This window comes from Poecilia mexicana, unplaced genomic scaffold (genome assembly GCF_051168715.1).
Source record: "Poecilia mexicana isolate PSO_F unplaced genomic scaffold, ASM5116871v1 scaffold_22, whole genome shotgun sequence".
Classification (NCBI taxonomy): Eukaryota; Metazoa; Chordata; class Actinopteri; order Cyprinodontiformes; family Poeciliidae; genus Poecilia; species Poecilia mexicana.
The window spans coordinates 20,819,261-20,832,782 of NW_028263391.1; the positions used below are offsets into that span (position 1 = coordinate 20,819,261).

The window sequence follows — 13,522 nt, forward strand, 5'->3', positions numbered from 1 at the left end:
CCAAACACATTCACTTAAATTGTCACTTTATGGTACATGTTCACATTTTTTTATTGACTGTATATCAAATATATTTTTAATTTAACTGAAGATATGACATAATACAATATATAATATTCAATAAAATACAAAGACTTAAATCTTATTGTATAGACTACCTAGTCTAGGAATTATAAAATGTCCAGCACGTGTCAGTATTCAGTGACACAGTATCAACACAGAATCGACACAGTTTTGCTATGTGTCGAAACGATACATGACGCCTCATCTACCCATCACTACAGTTCTGGTTTGGCCGCCATCTTTGTTTCTGTACCAACGGCTCCGCTTAATCAGCGGCCTCTGCTGGATGGCGGCCAAACTACAACACTAAAAAAGGTCTAAGCGACCGTTATTAGTAAACTCATTGGTAAAGACTTTAATCCAGTAAATCATAAATTGACAGCTAATTGTATGTTGATTAATTGTTTGTTTCCCTACCTAATGTGAGCTGTTCTGGTTGGATTCTGAGTTTGAGTGATGGGTGTTTTATGGATCATTAGTTCCTATCAAATATGTAGGCTAACTCCTGGCAAGTTTGGATTTAAAAACAAAAAGAGAAGATGTTAATTCTTTTTTTTTTTTCAAGAAAGTACACATTTTCTATGTATGTTCTACAAAAGTAAATTATTATGATGATTTGGTCAAAATCAAATTACCTGTGTACCTTTCAGGAGAAGACGAAATGGTAAATATAAATGAACACAATGAAGCTATTTTTATTTATTAGAAGATAAAAGAAACAAATTATGGAAAAAAACATACAATAATTACACCAACATTAAACAAAAATGGAAATAGTTAAAAAAAAAAATATTTTTGGGCAAATAATATTTAAAACTTAAAACGGATGTGGTTATTAACCATTCTGCTATCTTGTCTGGTCTTTGACATGAATATTTAATTAATGTACCTGATGTACCATTCAGTTAGTAACTTTTATTGGCTTCACATGACATTATGATATAATAATGGTAGTAAATTTTATTTGACTTGTTTTAGAATAAAACTAATGACATTTTCTTTTTCTTTTTTTCAGGAAAAGGGGAATAGAAGTTGTGCAGGTACGTGATCCCTACCTTTTTGTTCAACTTTTATTTTTTTGTATAACTTAACTGATTGTTTTACTCTGTTGTGTGTTGTATAAGCAGCTTCTTATGAGATGGAGCGTATTAATCTGTTAATACATCAATTCTTCAAACTGTTGACAGATTATCACCACTAATATTGGTGTTGAAAGGGCAAATGCTCTTTATCTCCTAAATATTCTGCAGTAATTAGATTTTGGTAAACTGAGGGAAGTAAAGAATGAAGTTATGAATGATTAACTGAACACAGCAGCCAGTCTGCAGCCGAGGAGGAACCCCGACTCTTATCTTCATTCTTTTCTTCTGGAGGGAGTTTGGAGTTTCCTATGTTGTTTTCATCCCTTCCTGAAAGTTATTTTCTTCTTCTCACTGTCGCGATTACATAAAAAGACTCAACAAAATTTGTGTTCTGGGAACTGTCCCAAAGTAAAAGGTGCTTTGTTTCCAAGTCTCTTCTGGGAGACAGCGGGTCTGAAACGTGGACAATGGGAGACTGACGTTTAATCTACCTGTTGTCCACTGAATCTATTGTCTTTACCAGAGATCTGCAACCTGCAGCCCTCCTGGCCTTCCATATGTAATAAAGAATTAACAAACGTTTAACAATATAAATGTAGTTAAAAAATGCAGTTTAGCCGTTTTTAATTTTTTAAATTGCATATCCGCAAAAGAATGAAACTAGAAAGTAGCAGAAATTTTTGTAGATCTATCTTACTACTTATTAGAAAACGCTGTGCTTTTAAAAAAAAAATTGTACAGAACGAACTGAAGTGATTAATTAGATTAATCGTGATTAATCGATTGTTGAAATAACCATCAACTAATGAAGTAATCGATTAATCATTAACGGCAGACTCTGTTTAGTGAAAAAAAGCTTAAAGTACAACATATCCAGTGCAGCAATTAATCCAAAACTGTAAAAAAATAAATATATATATTCTTTAGTTGCAAATGCATCTTTTGCTATAAATGATCAAGTGTTCACTAAAGAAATGCTGTTTTATTTCATTTTAGGCAATTAAATGTTAATTTTCATATTTAAAATTTTTTATTTATGTGCATATTTAAAGTATTTTTAATATTGTATAAAATAGTTGTAAGTGGTTAAAATTTATTTTAAAAATCGATTAATCTTTAGTGAAATAATCGTTAGTATCACAGGTTTTTCTAAAAGAACTAAATATTTACTGTTGTGTTTTTTTCATGACTATTTGTCTAAATAAAGCTTCTAGTTTAAATAACACAAAGCTTATAAATAAGGTGTGTCTTTGCCTCGATTCGTGAGGCCTGAAGTTTTGTGTGTCAGAAACGTTTCCTGACAGAGAGAGTTTGGGTCGCCGCCGGGTTAGTGGGGTAAGAGCAGGATGCTTAGTGCAGATAAAACCCATTTCTGTTTTGCTCATTCGCCGTTCATTGGAAGCTTTAAAGACGGCCGGTTTCAACGCTGCTGCGTTGACAGCCTTCAGAGGAAGCTGGTAGGAGATGATTTGTCTCTTTCAGTCTAATCAGCTGGCCTTGTCCCTGGAGAGAGACAGAGCAGCTGACCCTGGCGGTGACAGCTCGACCCTGGAACGATAAGCAAACCCTGGAAAAATAAATTCTTAAAGCAGCTCGTTTACCATCTTCATGTTTGGTTTTAGCCTAATAAAACATAATAAACACGGTTTGTTGGTTTTAGACTGTTTTTGCGCTGCTAATTTAATCGACGAATGAAGAAAATAATCGTCAGCAGAGTCAGAAATAAACCAAAAAAATTTGATTGAATCAGGAAGGGAATGATTTGCACTTGAGATAATTTACTCTTACTTGTTAATATTAACCAGGACTGCAACTACTATTTATTTTAGTAGTCAATTATTCTGATGATTAATCAGTTTAATCTCAGTAAAAGATTTTCATTAAACACTTAAGCTCATTCTATACTAATGCTGGAAATACTTTTAAAACATACTTTTCAAATGTATTTCTAATATTAGCATAATTTTCTTTTTTTTAAAATAAGAAAATAAACATTTTATTGCCTAAACAACATATCATTCCTATAGTGAATGCTTAATCATTTGTAGCATCTGCAGCTACAAAAAAAGAAAATTACTTTTGTCATTAATTTGTGAAAAGTTCAGCCCTGTTTGCTTGACTTAAACATCAACACAGTCGCTAATCTGTTGAATTTTTTTGGATTAAGCAACTAATAATTGGATAGAATTTTTTTTTTTTTTACAGAATTTGAACAAGGTGAAGCTGAAACTTTACAACTTGAGGACTTCTGGGAATAACATTTACAAACAAATGTGTTTTTTTTTTTATCTTAAATGTAAAATGTGTATGTATTCAGTACAGTTTTGGCTTAATTACTGCTCTGAAAATGTTGTTTTTTCATTAAGTGGTCTTTTTTTGACCCTGTTAACGATTAAATTAGTTGATGATTATTTAAATGATCAATTAATAACAATTAATCGTTTCAGCACAGATCTCCAGTTATTTTTGACTGTCTCCATGTGTGCAGATGGTTTCAGATCTGTTCTCTGTAAAACAATTTACTGGCAAAGGTTTCTTCATCCTGAATTAAAACTGCATATGTGTTTTGTATAAGTTTGGCTTAATTACTGCTCTGAGTATGTTGTTTTTTCAGCAAATGGCCTTTTTTGAGGCTGCATACTCCAGTTAATGAGTGATCAATTACTAAATTAGATGCCTATTATTTCAATAATCAAAATGATTAATCTGATTAATCGTTTCAGTCCCAGTTTTATCCAGTAGGTTTTATTGCTCCGGGGTGTTGGTTGTGGTTATGGTCTCACCCTGTCTTTGCCAAATCTGGCTTCCCCGGGGATCTCATTTTGTGTTTCCATTTCGAGTGTGGGAAAGCCGTCCACTTTGATCCCCTCAGGACCGACACAGATAGAAACAAAAAAAGTTCTGGATGACTATCCGAAACACTCAGATCTTCCTGTTGCGTCCTACTTGTGTTCGTGTCCCGTTATTGCTGCCCCTGCAGCTCCTGAGCGCGTGGATCCATCCGTCATCTGCACATCAGCTGGTCGGTATGTCAGAGCTGATGAGATTAACTGTTCCGGCTTTGATCCGATATTCACTCACAGAGAGGGGATTCTGTTGTTTCAGTCTGAGGAAACTCATTGAGTTGGCCTCTGTCATTACTCTAAGTGTTTAGAAAAGCATGGAGGCTGAAAACCTAAGTCTCAGGAGTCTGTCAGGTTTAACAGTGATGATCTAGGACTGCGTTAGGCTTCCTGTGGGTGGGTTCTGGCTTCTGAGAGGTTTTTTTTTTGGTGAGAATCAGGTGATTAATGAAATTTATCACTAGGACTTCATTATATATTGAATTGCGGTATCAATGTCTCCAACACTGGCAAACAAAAGAATTCAAAAATAGAAAATACTGCAGGAATACAACAATAATAATAACAATGGCCTACAATGCCATGTAGGCCTGTCGCAATAAGCAATAAAGTAATTAATTGCATGATAAATGTTCATTTGCATGATTTATTATTTTTCCTTTTCCTATCTTTCTATGAAAAACTGGATGATAAAAGTCTTCATTCTGGTGCTTTGGTCTCATCTTGCCCTTTTTTGAAGCACACTTTTGTTTACAGAGACTTCATAATTAATTTGATTTGTTTTGTTTATTTACTTTGAATATTTAAAAATGTCTTCCAGGTCCAGTGTTAAATGTTAATTAGAATTTAAAATTTATTGATCAGACTATAAATCAATTTTTTCATAGCTATGCTGGTCCTGTAGCTAATAGTCCATAGCGGCTTTTATATGTTTGTTTTCTCTTCAGGATGCATTTTTTGTCTGATTGTATTCACACCAGCCTTGTTTAGTCCACTTTAATCAAACTCCAGTTCGTTTGCCTAGAAAGTCCGGTTTTTTTGTGGAGGTGTGAAAGTGTAATAAAACTGATGTGGACCAAAAAAAAGCAAACTGTGGTCCACCTGAAAACCTCGGTTTGGTTGAAGTGAACTCTGGTGTGGTTTGAATGCATACATATGTGGATGCAAGCAGATCAGAGATCACTACAAAAGCAGGAAGTGGACCATAATGCAAGGCATTCTGGGTAAATACAACCAAAACAAACGTGAGAGTCTGGAGTAAGTGGGAGAAATGTTTTGTGGCCTTTTACTAAAAATAAAATAGAAATCCTGCAGCCTCTAAAATCTGACGCCACTCCATTTCTGTTTACATTTTGTGAAGAAGGAAGTTGTTCTGTGACATGCAGCCTTACTCATCACTCTGCACAGTGAGTCACTAAAACACTTCAGGCCTGGTTTGTTGTGGATTTAAACCCAGTGGAGCAGAACCTTCTCCCTATAACATTTAGATGATAACATCGTTCGCTTGTGGAGCATCAGAACTCACTTTAACCTGCTACTGATCCAGTTTTTTACTCTGAGCTTCATCACCATCATAGAGCGCAGTCTTCTTCCTGCTGGACTCTGGAGTATTGAAGAGATCCCATTAGCCTAATGAGATCCCAGCCCAACCTTCCTGGAGGATTTATGGCTTCAGGGGAAATCCTTCATGCCGGTCTCATGTTCTCATATTTCCTCCAGACTCTAAAACCTTGATTTTCAAATTGAATGTAAACTTTATTTTTTCTGAGAAGAAGAGTTTGGACCACTTGGCACCAGTCCAGTCAGACGTCTTCTTTGTGGTTTTCCTAGAAGCTGAATTTTGAGTTTTCATTTGCTTCAAACCAGAATCATAAAAAATAAACAGATAAACAAATTTGTCACTATAGCATTGGTGGGCTCCACTAACTAAAAATTAGTTGCACTAATCATAAACATTAGTTCTGCTAAAGCACTACACCAACACAGTATTTAGGAGAAGCTAAATTACTATAGCTATATGGTTTTTACAGAGGCTAATGCTAAAACGCTACACCAACACAATATTTGTTGGAAGCTAATGCTAAAGCACTATTTTCAATTCAAATCATATTTTCCTTTATCAGCAATTTAGTTTTATATTTTATAATTTACGTGTTCTGTGATGCTCTTAGATATTGTACAGTGATCCCTCGCTATAACGCGGTTCACCTTTCGCGGTTTCGCTGCTTAGCGGATTTTTTGTGCAGTTTTTTTCACAGTGCATTGTGTTCTGCGTCCTGATTGGCTAAAATATGTGTAATACAGATTGGCCACTCAGGAGATGGAAACTGAAACTCTGAATGCCTGCTGAACAAAACTGTGGCCGGAGGCTCTGCTGTAAAACAGCTGTGAATCTCGCAAAGCAGCTTGGAGGAGACGCTTTAATGACACGACTCCGGATCACATTAATGCCGTGATTGATGAACACGCACATCCGCTGACCTGAAAACAGGTTTTGTTCTTTGTTTTCCATGCAGAGTATTTAATTATGCTGTGTAATAATTGTAAAAACTAAAGGTAACTACTTCGCGGATTTCACTTATCGCGGGTTATTTTCGGAACGCAACCCCCGCGAAAAACGAGGGATCACTGTATTTATGTTTATATCTTCTTGAAGGTGTCTGTTGCCTCATTCCACACACAAAATAAATGGTTCATCAGATTGTTTTAGCAACCAGAAAAAGCTCAGTGGTGCTAGCTTGATGAGGTCTGGAAAGGTTGTGGTGTTCCTCTCTGGGCACAGCTCAGCCCCACAGCGGCTTTTCATCAAAACTGGAAATATATTGAGCCCTGACCTCCCCTCTCCCACCACCATTTGCCTGTTTTCTGTTCTGTCCATCAGAACTAAGGCCCAGCTCTGCTTTTTAGTCCCACTGGGACTCGCTAAGACGTCATCGGACGTTTCTGCTTTCAGCATTTAGCCGGACTTTTCTGCTGAGCTTCAGCATGAACTCTAAAGCGGGGTCAATTTGTCTACGAAATGTGTAGACAAATGACCCCCTCCCCACTGCTGCACAGTCCTGTTTTTATGGAGAGGCCCGACCCTGGACGGGCCCTCTGTGTTGTGTAAGCGGGAGATTAAAAGGCGTGCCTCGGCGGAATTAGAGATTCGGGTCCAGCAGGCCTCATCACGCTGACATTGCTGGCTAAACAGAAAGCAAAAGCACGTCACAGCAAGTCGTCACCGCTGCTCCGAAACAGCTAGCCTCCGACACCCCAGAACAGATTCCCAATGGTTTCCAGGAGCAGAAAGGAAATTAAATGGCTTCTTTTAAAGCAGGCTAACTTTTGGTCCCAACAAACTCAATAAGTTGTTTACATTCCTGCTTTATTTGCAGTTTTACTTGTAGATAATATTTTATTTATTTTGTGCACAAATATTCTGGCATATATTTCTAATTATCACCTAGAATAGAAAGATAAAAAAAATCTAGAAAACAAAACTACTCAGTTGTGTTTCCTCTAGAAATTCAACTACCAATTATTTTAGTAATCAATTCTCACGATTAATTGATTAATCAGATAATTTCTTTAAACATTCTGCAGGTTTTTCATGAAAATATTAGAAAAACATTAAAAGATGCAAGTAAATAAATTATTTTTTTACATAAGAAAATCATTTTATTGCTTCAAATGCAATAACGGCATTATTTTACTGAACGCTTAACATCAGCATGTGATAAAATACTTTTAACATCAGCATGTGAAAAGCTCAGCCCTCTCTTTCTTTCTTACTTAATATCAGTACAGTGTAGAGCTGATCTATTGGTTATTTTTGATTAACTGGTTCGTAAATGGATAGCAAAAAGTCAAAAAGTGCTTAATAGGGAATTTTTAAAAATAATTTGACCCAGGTGAAGCTGAAACTTTGCTACTAGACAAGTTTTGGGTAGAAGATATTTACAGACAAAGGCTTTTCTTAATTTTAAAATGCTAAATTTATATGTTTTTGGTTAAGTTTTGACTTAAGTACTGCTCTGAGTAAGTTGTTCTTTCAGCAGATAATCTTTTTTGAGTCTGTGTTTATTGTTATTTCATTAATCTGATTAATCGTTTCAGCCCTAATTTGCTCTAATAAAATTTTTCTTCTTCCTTTGCACCTGCATGTTTCCATTTACCTTTAACTTTTGATGGATTCCCCAGTAAAAGACAATAAAAGATGTTTCTATTTCTGTACTAATTTAATGCAGTGAAGAGAAAAGGTGTTTCAGTTAATTGGAGGAACACCTGCAACTAACTGTATTTTAAGGCCACACGTCAAACTCACTTTGCAAATACAAATAAATCTTCAAATACCTTCAGTTTTGTAGACATCTCCTGTTGTCTGATAAAACCAAAGTAGAACCTTTAGGTCATAATAATCACCGTTATATTTGGAGGAAAATCATTGATGCTTGTACCAACATAACTGGGAAGTATGGGGGTGGTGGCATCATGCTGTGGGAGGCACTTCAAAGAATATTATGTGGAAATATTGAAGAATCACCTGAAGACATCAGCGAGGAAGGAGGAAGTAAAAGTTTTTCCACATATTGGTCCTCCAAATGACAATGATAAAGTGTCTTCAGAATAACTAAGTGAATGTTTAGGTGTGGTGATTGTAAAGCTTTGAGCTCAAACCTAGAGAGAGTTTATGGGCGTAATCTGAAAATGCGAGTGAGACGGCCTACAAACTTGATCTAGTTACTCATTTCAGTCAAGAGGAATGGGAAAAACTCCAGCAAACTAATGCGAGAAGCTTGAGGAAAGAAACCCAGAAACATTTTACCTTTACTGAAGAAATGTATATAACCATGTGAACAAAGACATTAATAAATAAATCTCTGACATGTTCTTTCTGTCATTATTGTGAGGTTTAGCAAATAAAAACAATTTTGACGATTTTAGCAGACCTCAAACAAGAGAAGTTTGGTCTGATTTAACTTCACACATTGAGATAAAAATGTTTTGTTTTGTTTTGGTGTATGTAAACTTCTGGTTTCAGCTATAAATATTAGACAATTAAAACACAAAAGGCAATGTTTAAATTAAGGCGTTTATTTGGAAGGGGCCTATTGAAATATGATTTTGAAAGATGTAGAAACTGTAACCTAAGTTTAGGGATGAGACCATTAATCACGATTAATCGTGATTAATCGGTTATTGAAATAATCATCAACTAATTTAGGAATCAATTACTTGTTAACTGGACTATATAGATTCAAAATAATTCCATTTGCTGAAAGAGCAACACACTCAGACCAGTAATTATGACAAAACTATACAAAAACATATAGCTGCAACTGATTATTTTAGTGATCGATTATTTTATCAATTAAAATTCTGGTTCAAACTGTAAATATTAGACAAGAAACTAATCAAATGCAGTGTTTAGATGTAGGCGTCTATTGGGAAAGGGGAAAATTAAAATCTGATTTGGAACAATGAAAAACCTGGAATTTGGGCTTTGGGATAAAACAATTAATCCGATTAGTCATGATGAATCAATTATTTAAGTAATCGTCAACTAATTTAGTAATCAGTTAATCGTTAACTGGAGTATTCAGATAAAAACAAAATGTAACCACTTAAGCTTATTTTATAAAAGTTTAGAAGTATATTTTTATTTTAATTTCTGTTATTCTGCAGCTTCTACCTTCTCGATACTCTGGTGTCGAACGTTGAGATAAATATTGTTTAAGCTTTTTGCTGATTGTTGTCCGTTCAGCATAAGTCGATGTATCTGTAGTGACAGAAAAGTGCTGACTGGGTTTGACAAGGAGGAGCTTTATGATCTGATATGTAATCATTTATTTAGTTATGCAACTGGCCCAGGTTTTCCTGTCTAATTATAATATTTGGTGCTTGTTTCACTCATTATTTGGCAACTAACCCCAATGTAAGTTGACTCCAGGGTTGGAATGCTTACGCAACTATAAACGCCCCTTTACGATATGTTTGTCATCGACTGGCATAGTAACTACAATATATCTGAGAGTTTCTGCAGCCGGTGTCTGCATGCTACTTTGGCCTGCAGGCGTGTTTCTGCAAGTAGATGGAACAAACCCGAACACCTTTGAAACAGAAAGAAACCACAAGATAATGTAACATAATAAGCAGTCTGGGAAATTGGGTCAGTGTAAAACTGTTGTTCGGACACGTCTCTTCAGGTTGAAACATGACCCACTGATTAGATTTAAAAGGAAAAGTTACAACAATAACATGTTTAGTAACAAATGTTCTCTGGGTTTTCTGTTACTACAAATAATCAGGCCTTCATTAAAGAAATGCTATGTTGCATTTTTGATAATAAAATTGGACTTTTCTCATATAAAAAGAAATGATCATTTATTTTAATTGTTTTAATATATTTTGAATCTTGCATGCATAAACCTAGATTAAATGAAAAATCAGCAGAATGTGAAAAATTTTTTATTTGATTAATCGTCAGAATAATCAAAAAATAATTGTTTGTTATACCCATAAACTGTTCAATTTTTTGTAGTTTTGACTGCTCTGACTATGTTGTTCTTTTAGCAAATGGCATTTTTATGAATCTGTATATGCTACTTAGCATTTAGTTGATTACTAAATTAATTGGTGACTATTTTAATAATAGATTGATCACGATTAATCGTTTTATCCCTAAGCCTAAGTTCCAGTTTTTTCATTCTACAAAGTCAGATTTCAGTTGATGTTAAGATACCAACTCTGTACTGGCAAAGTATATTGTTTATGTTAGTTTGTTAATCGATTACTAAATTAGTTGACAATTACTTCAATAATTGATTAATCACGATTAATTGTTTATCCCTAAATTCCAGTTTTTACGTTCTTCAAAGTAAGATTTCAGGTGACGTTAAGATACCATCTCTGTACTGTCAAAGTGTACCGTTTATGTTAGTTTGTTAATCCATTACTAAATTATTTGGTGACTATTTTCATAATAGATTAATCATGATTAATCGTTTTATCCCTAAGCCTAAGTTCCAGTTTTTACATTCTTCAAAGTCAGATTTCAGTTGTTAAGATACCAACTCTTTACCGACAAATTGTATCATTTATGTTAGTTTGTTTAGTTTATTTAAAACAAGGACAATGTGAAAAAAAAACATTAATAAAAGATGCTTTGCGGCAGATTTAGCTTAAGCTAGTTTCTATCTGTTGTCAGGTGAGATAATGAAACAGATATAGTAAAACATACATTGAAAGTCTCCATTCACCCTATATATACAGTAACTGTACACAGTGATTGCAACCCATCCCCACCTTGAAGAATCACTTTGCAGCCTTCTGTCTCGGGTCGGACTCGGACTGTAATCAGTCACCTATCCCTCACACCTCGCACAATCATTAACCAGTGCTGGCTGCGCTTGGCCCTAAACCAACTGAAACTGTAAAGGTTTACAGCTCCTTCATTGATCCTCACCTGTGTAACAAAGGTGTGTATTCACCATCAGCTGACTCAGAGTCAGAACAGGACAAAGAACAGTGGGGTCCTGCTTCTCTCTGGCCTATTTGCTCAGGTGTGGCTCTGATGTTTTTGTTGGCTAATGATCCGCCGGGGCCTGCTAGCTGATTAGCTAATGAGTTTATGTCCAGTTGCGTTAATAAACTAGCTTTATTTCTCTGAACTCCCAGTTTTCTGAGCCACATGTAAAACAAACTTTAGTTAGGGAGACTCCAGTTATGCATCAACGGAGGCCTCAGCCTGTCCTTCCTGTTTCTACGCATGTTACATCACATGTATTCCCTCGGTTTGTTAAACCTGTGTCTCCTGTTGGACTGCTTCTTCACTGCTTAGTATGTTCAGGCCGCCTTTCACTGTTAGCTTTCAGGGGAATGCTAATGAGGTGTTTCCTTGTTTCTTTTGAATAAGCCCTGTAGGATCGACCAGAAGGAGGCTGGGAGGCTTTTTACAGATAGTTATAGAAACAGCATATTTACAGCTCTGTAATTCATGCTTTCTAGTCTTAAAAGAACAACAAATAAACATGTCTCATGAAACAGGTGATCAGGTAAAAGACAAACTGATACTGCAGGAATGTTTGTTTTGAACTTTAAAGTTATTTATTAGAAATGCAAATAATATTTGCAAGTTTTACGAAGAGAGTTAGGTACTTTTCAAACTTGTTTACTCTAGTTGCAATCCCTCCATTTTTGGTTTCAGAAGGTTTAATTCTTGGAAAATCTGGGTTTTTTTTTTTTTCCACCAATGCGCTCCTTGGCCTTCCATAGTTTAGATGGTTCAAGGCGGCCATCTTGTTTGACAAACATCTTTTACAGCTTCTATTTAATTTGACTTTGAATTCAAGTCAGCTCTACGATAAAATATAAAAGTCAGGCGAGGATTTTATTTTTTTTTAGTAAAATAAAGTCAGAATGTTACATGAATGCAGTTGCACAAATATGAGAATAAAGTCATATGATGGTAAAGTCTATTAATATGAACAGAATAAAGTAATTATATGAAGTTGTAATTCTTTGAGAATGCTATCATAAAAAACAACACTATTTATCCAAGTTTTAATTAAAACAACCTGTTTTTGATAAAATTGCATCTTTATTCTGCTAATATATTGACTATATTCTCGTAATTCTCAAATCACAAAAATACATTTTTTAAAAACATTTCCTCTCATTTATAATATCGTTTTCAGAAAATGAATCTATTACAATTGGAAATCACGTCTTGTATGAAAACAAGCTGATATTTTGTTTTTAAGCCATATCTTCCTAATTGCAGCTTTTACTCCCAGCAATCTCTCCTGCTGGTTTTTCTTGTTCATCGTTGGAGGCTGTATGACGTTAGGAAGAAGCTGCATTTAGATATTAATGCTAAATATTATGATGATGATGATGAAATCAGTTACATTTATTCCACATTTCCTTCTCTTCTATACGCCCACTTCTCTTTCTGATGTCGGATTTATCTCGGCTGTGGGCAGAAAAGCCAGTTAAAGCTGTGAAACGTCAATCACACCTTTATGATTTTGATATTTAGAGTCAGTTTTATATTTATATTTACTGCAATGCATTAACTGTTTAAAGACTTGCTGCTTCAGTCCTGGTCGGCGTTGGCTCGTTCCTCCACGCTGTGTCTGATGGAAACTGTATAAATATCAGCTCAGCTTTTTAAAAAATTCAGCTATTTCTGCTGAAAAGGTTTTGCTCTTCGCTCCAGACTCCCACAATCCCTCCTTCACGTTCCCAGTTTCTGCAGAAGAACGATGTATAGGTGGTCAAATCTAACTGGTGTTATACTGGAGGATGCTTCATAAGAAACCATTAAAATAAATCAATTCTGCTGACTGAATACATCAATTTATACTAGTGCTGCAATTAACAATTATTTTAGTGATTGATTATGCTATCAGTTATTCTGACGATTAATCGGATAAAAGAAAAAGATCCTACAGATTTTTTTAGTTAAGACAGTTTTATAAGCCATGTGTATTTATAAATGAACAAATAATTCAATTCCTGGTTGAAATAATAAATGACGATTAATCGATT

General features: G+C 35.0%; 1 protein-coding gene across 2 annotated transcripts in view; it reads left to right on the forward strand.

Annotated features, from left to right (window-relative positions):
- The window catches only part of itpk1b (inositol-tetrakisphosphate 1-kinase b), a 43,214-nt gene that overhangs the window by 7,404 nt on the left and 22,288 nt on the right, over positions 1-13,522 (forward strand). For both annotated transcript variants that reach the window (XM_088002772.1, XM_088002773.1), the window contains exon 3: positions 1,079-1,103. In XM_088002772.1, the coding sequence (XP_087858898.1) occupies positions 1,079-1,103 (25 nt within the window). The remainder of the gene's footprint in view (positions 1-1,078; positions 1,104-13,522) is intronic.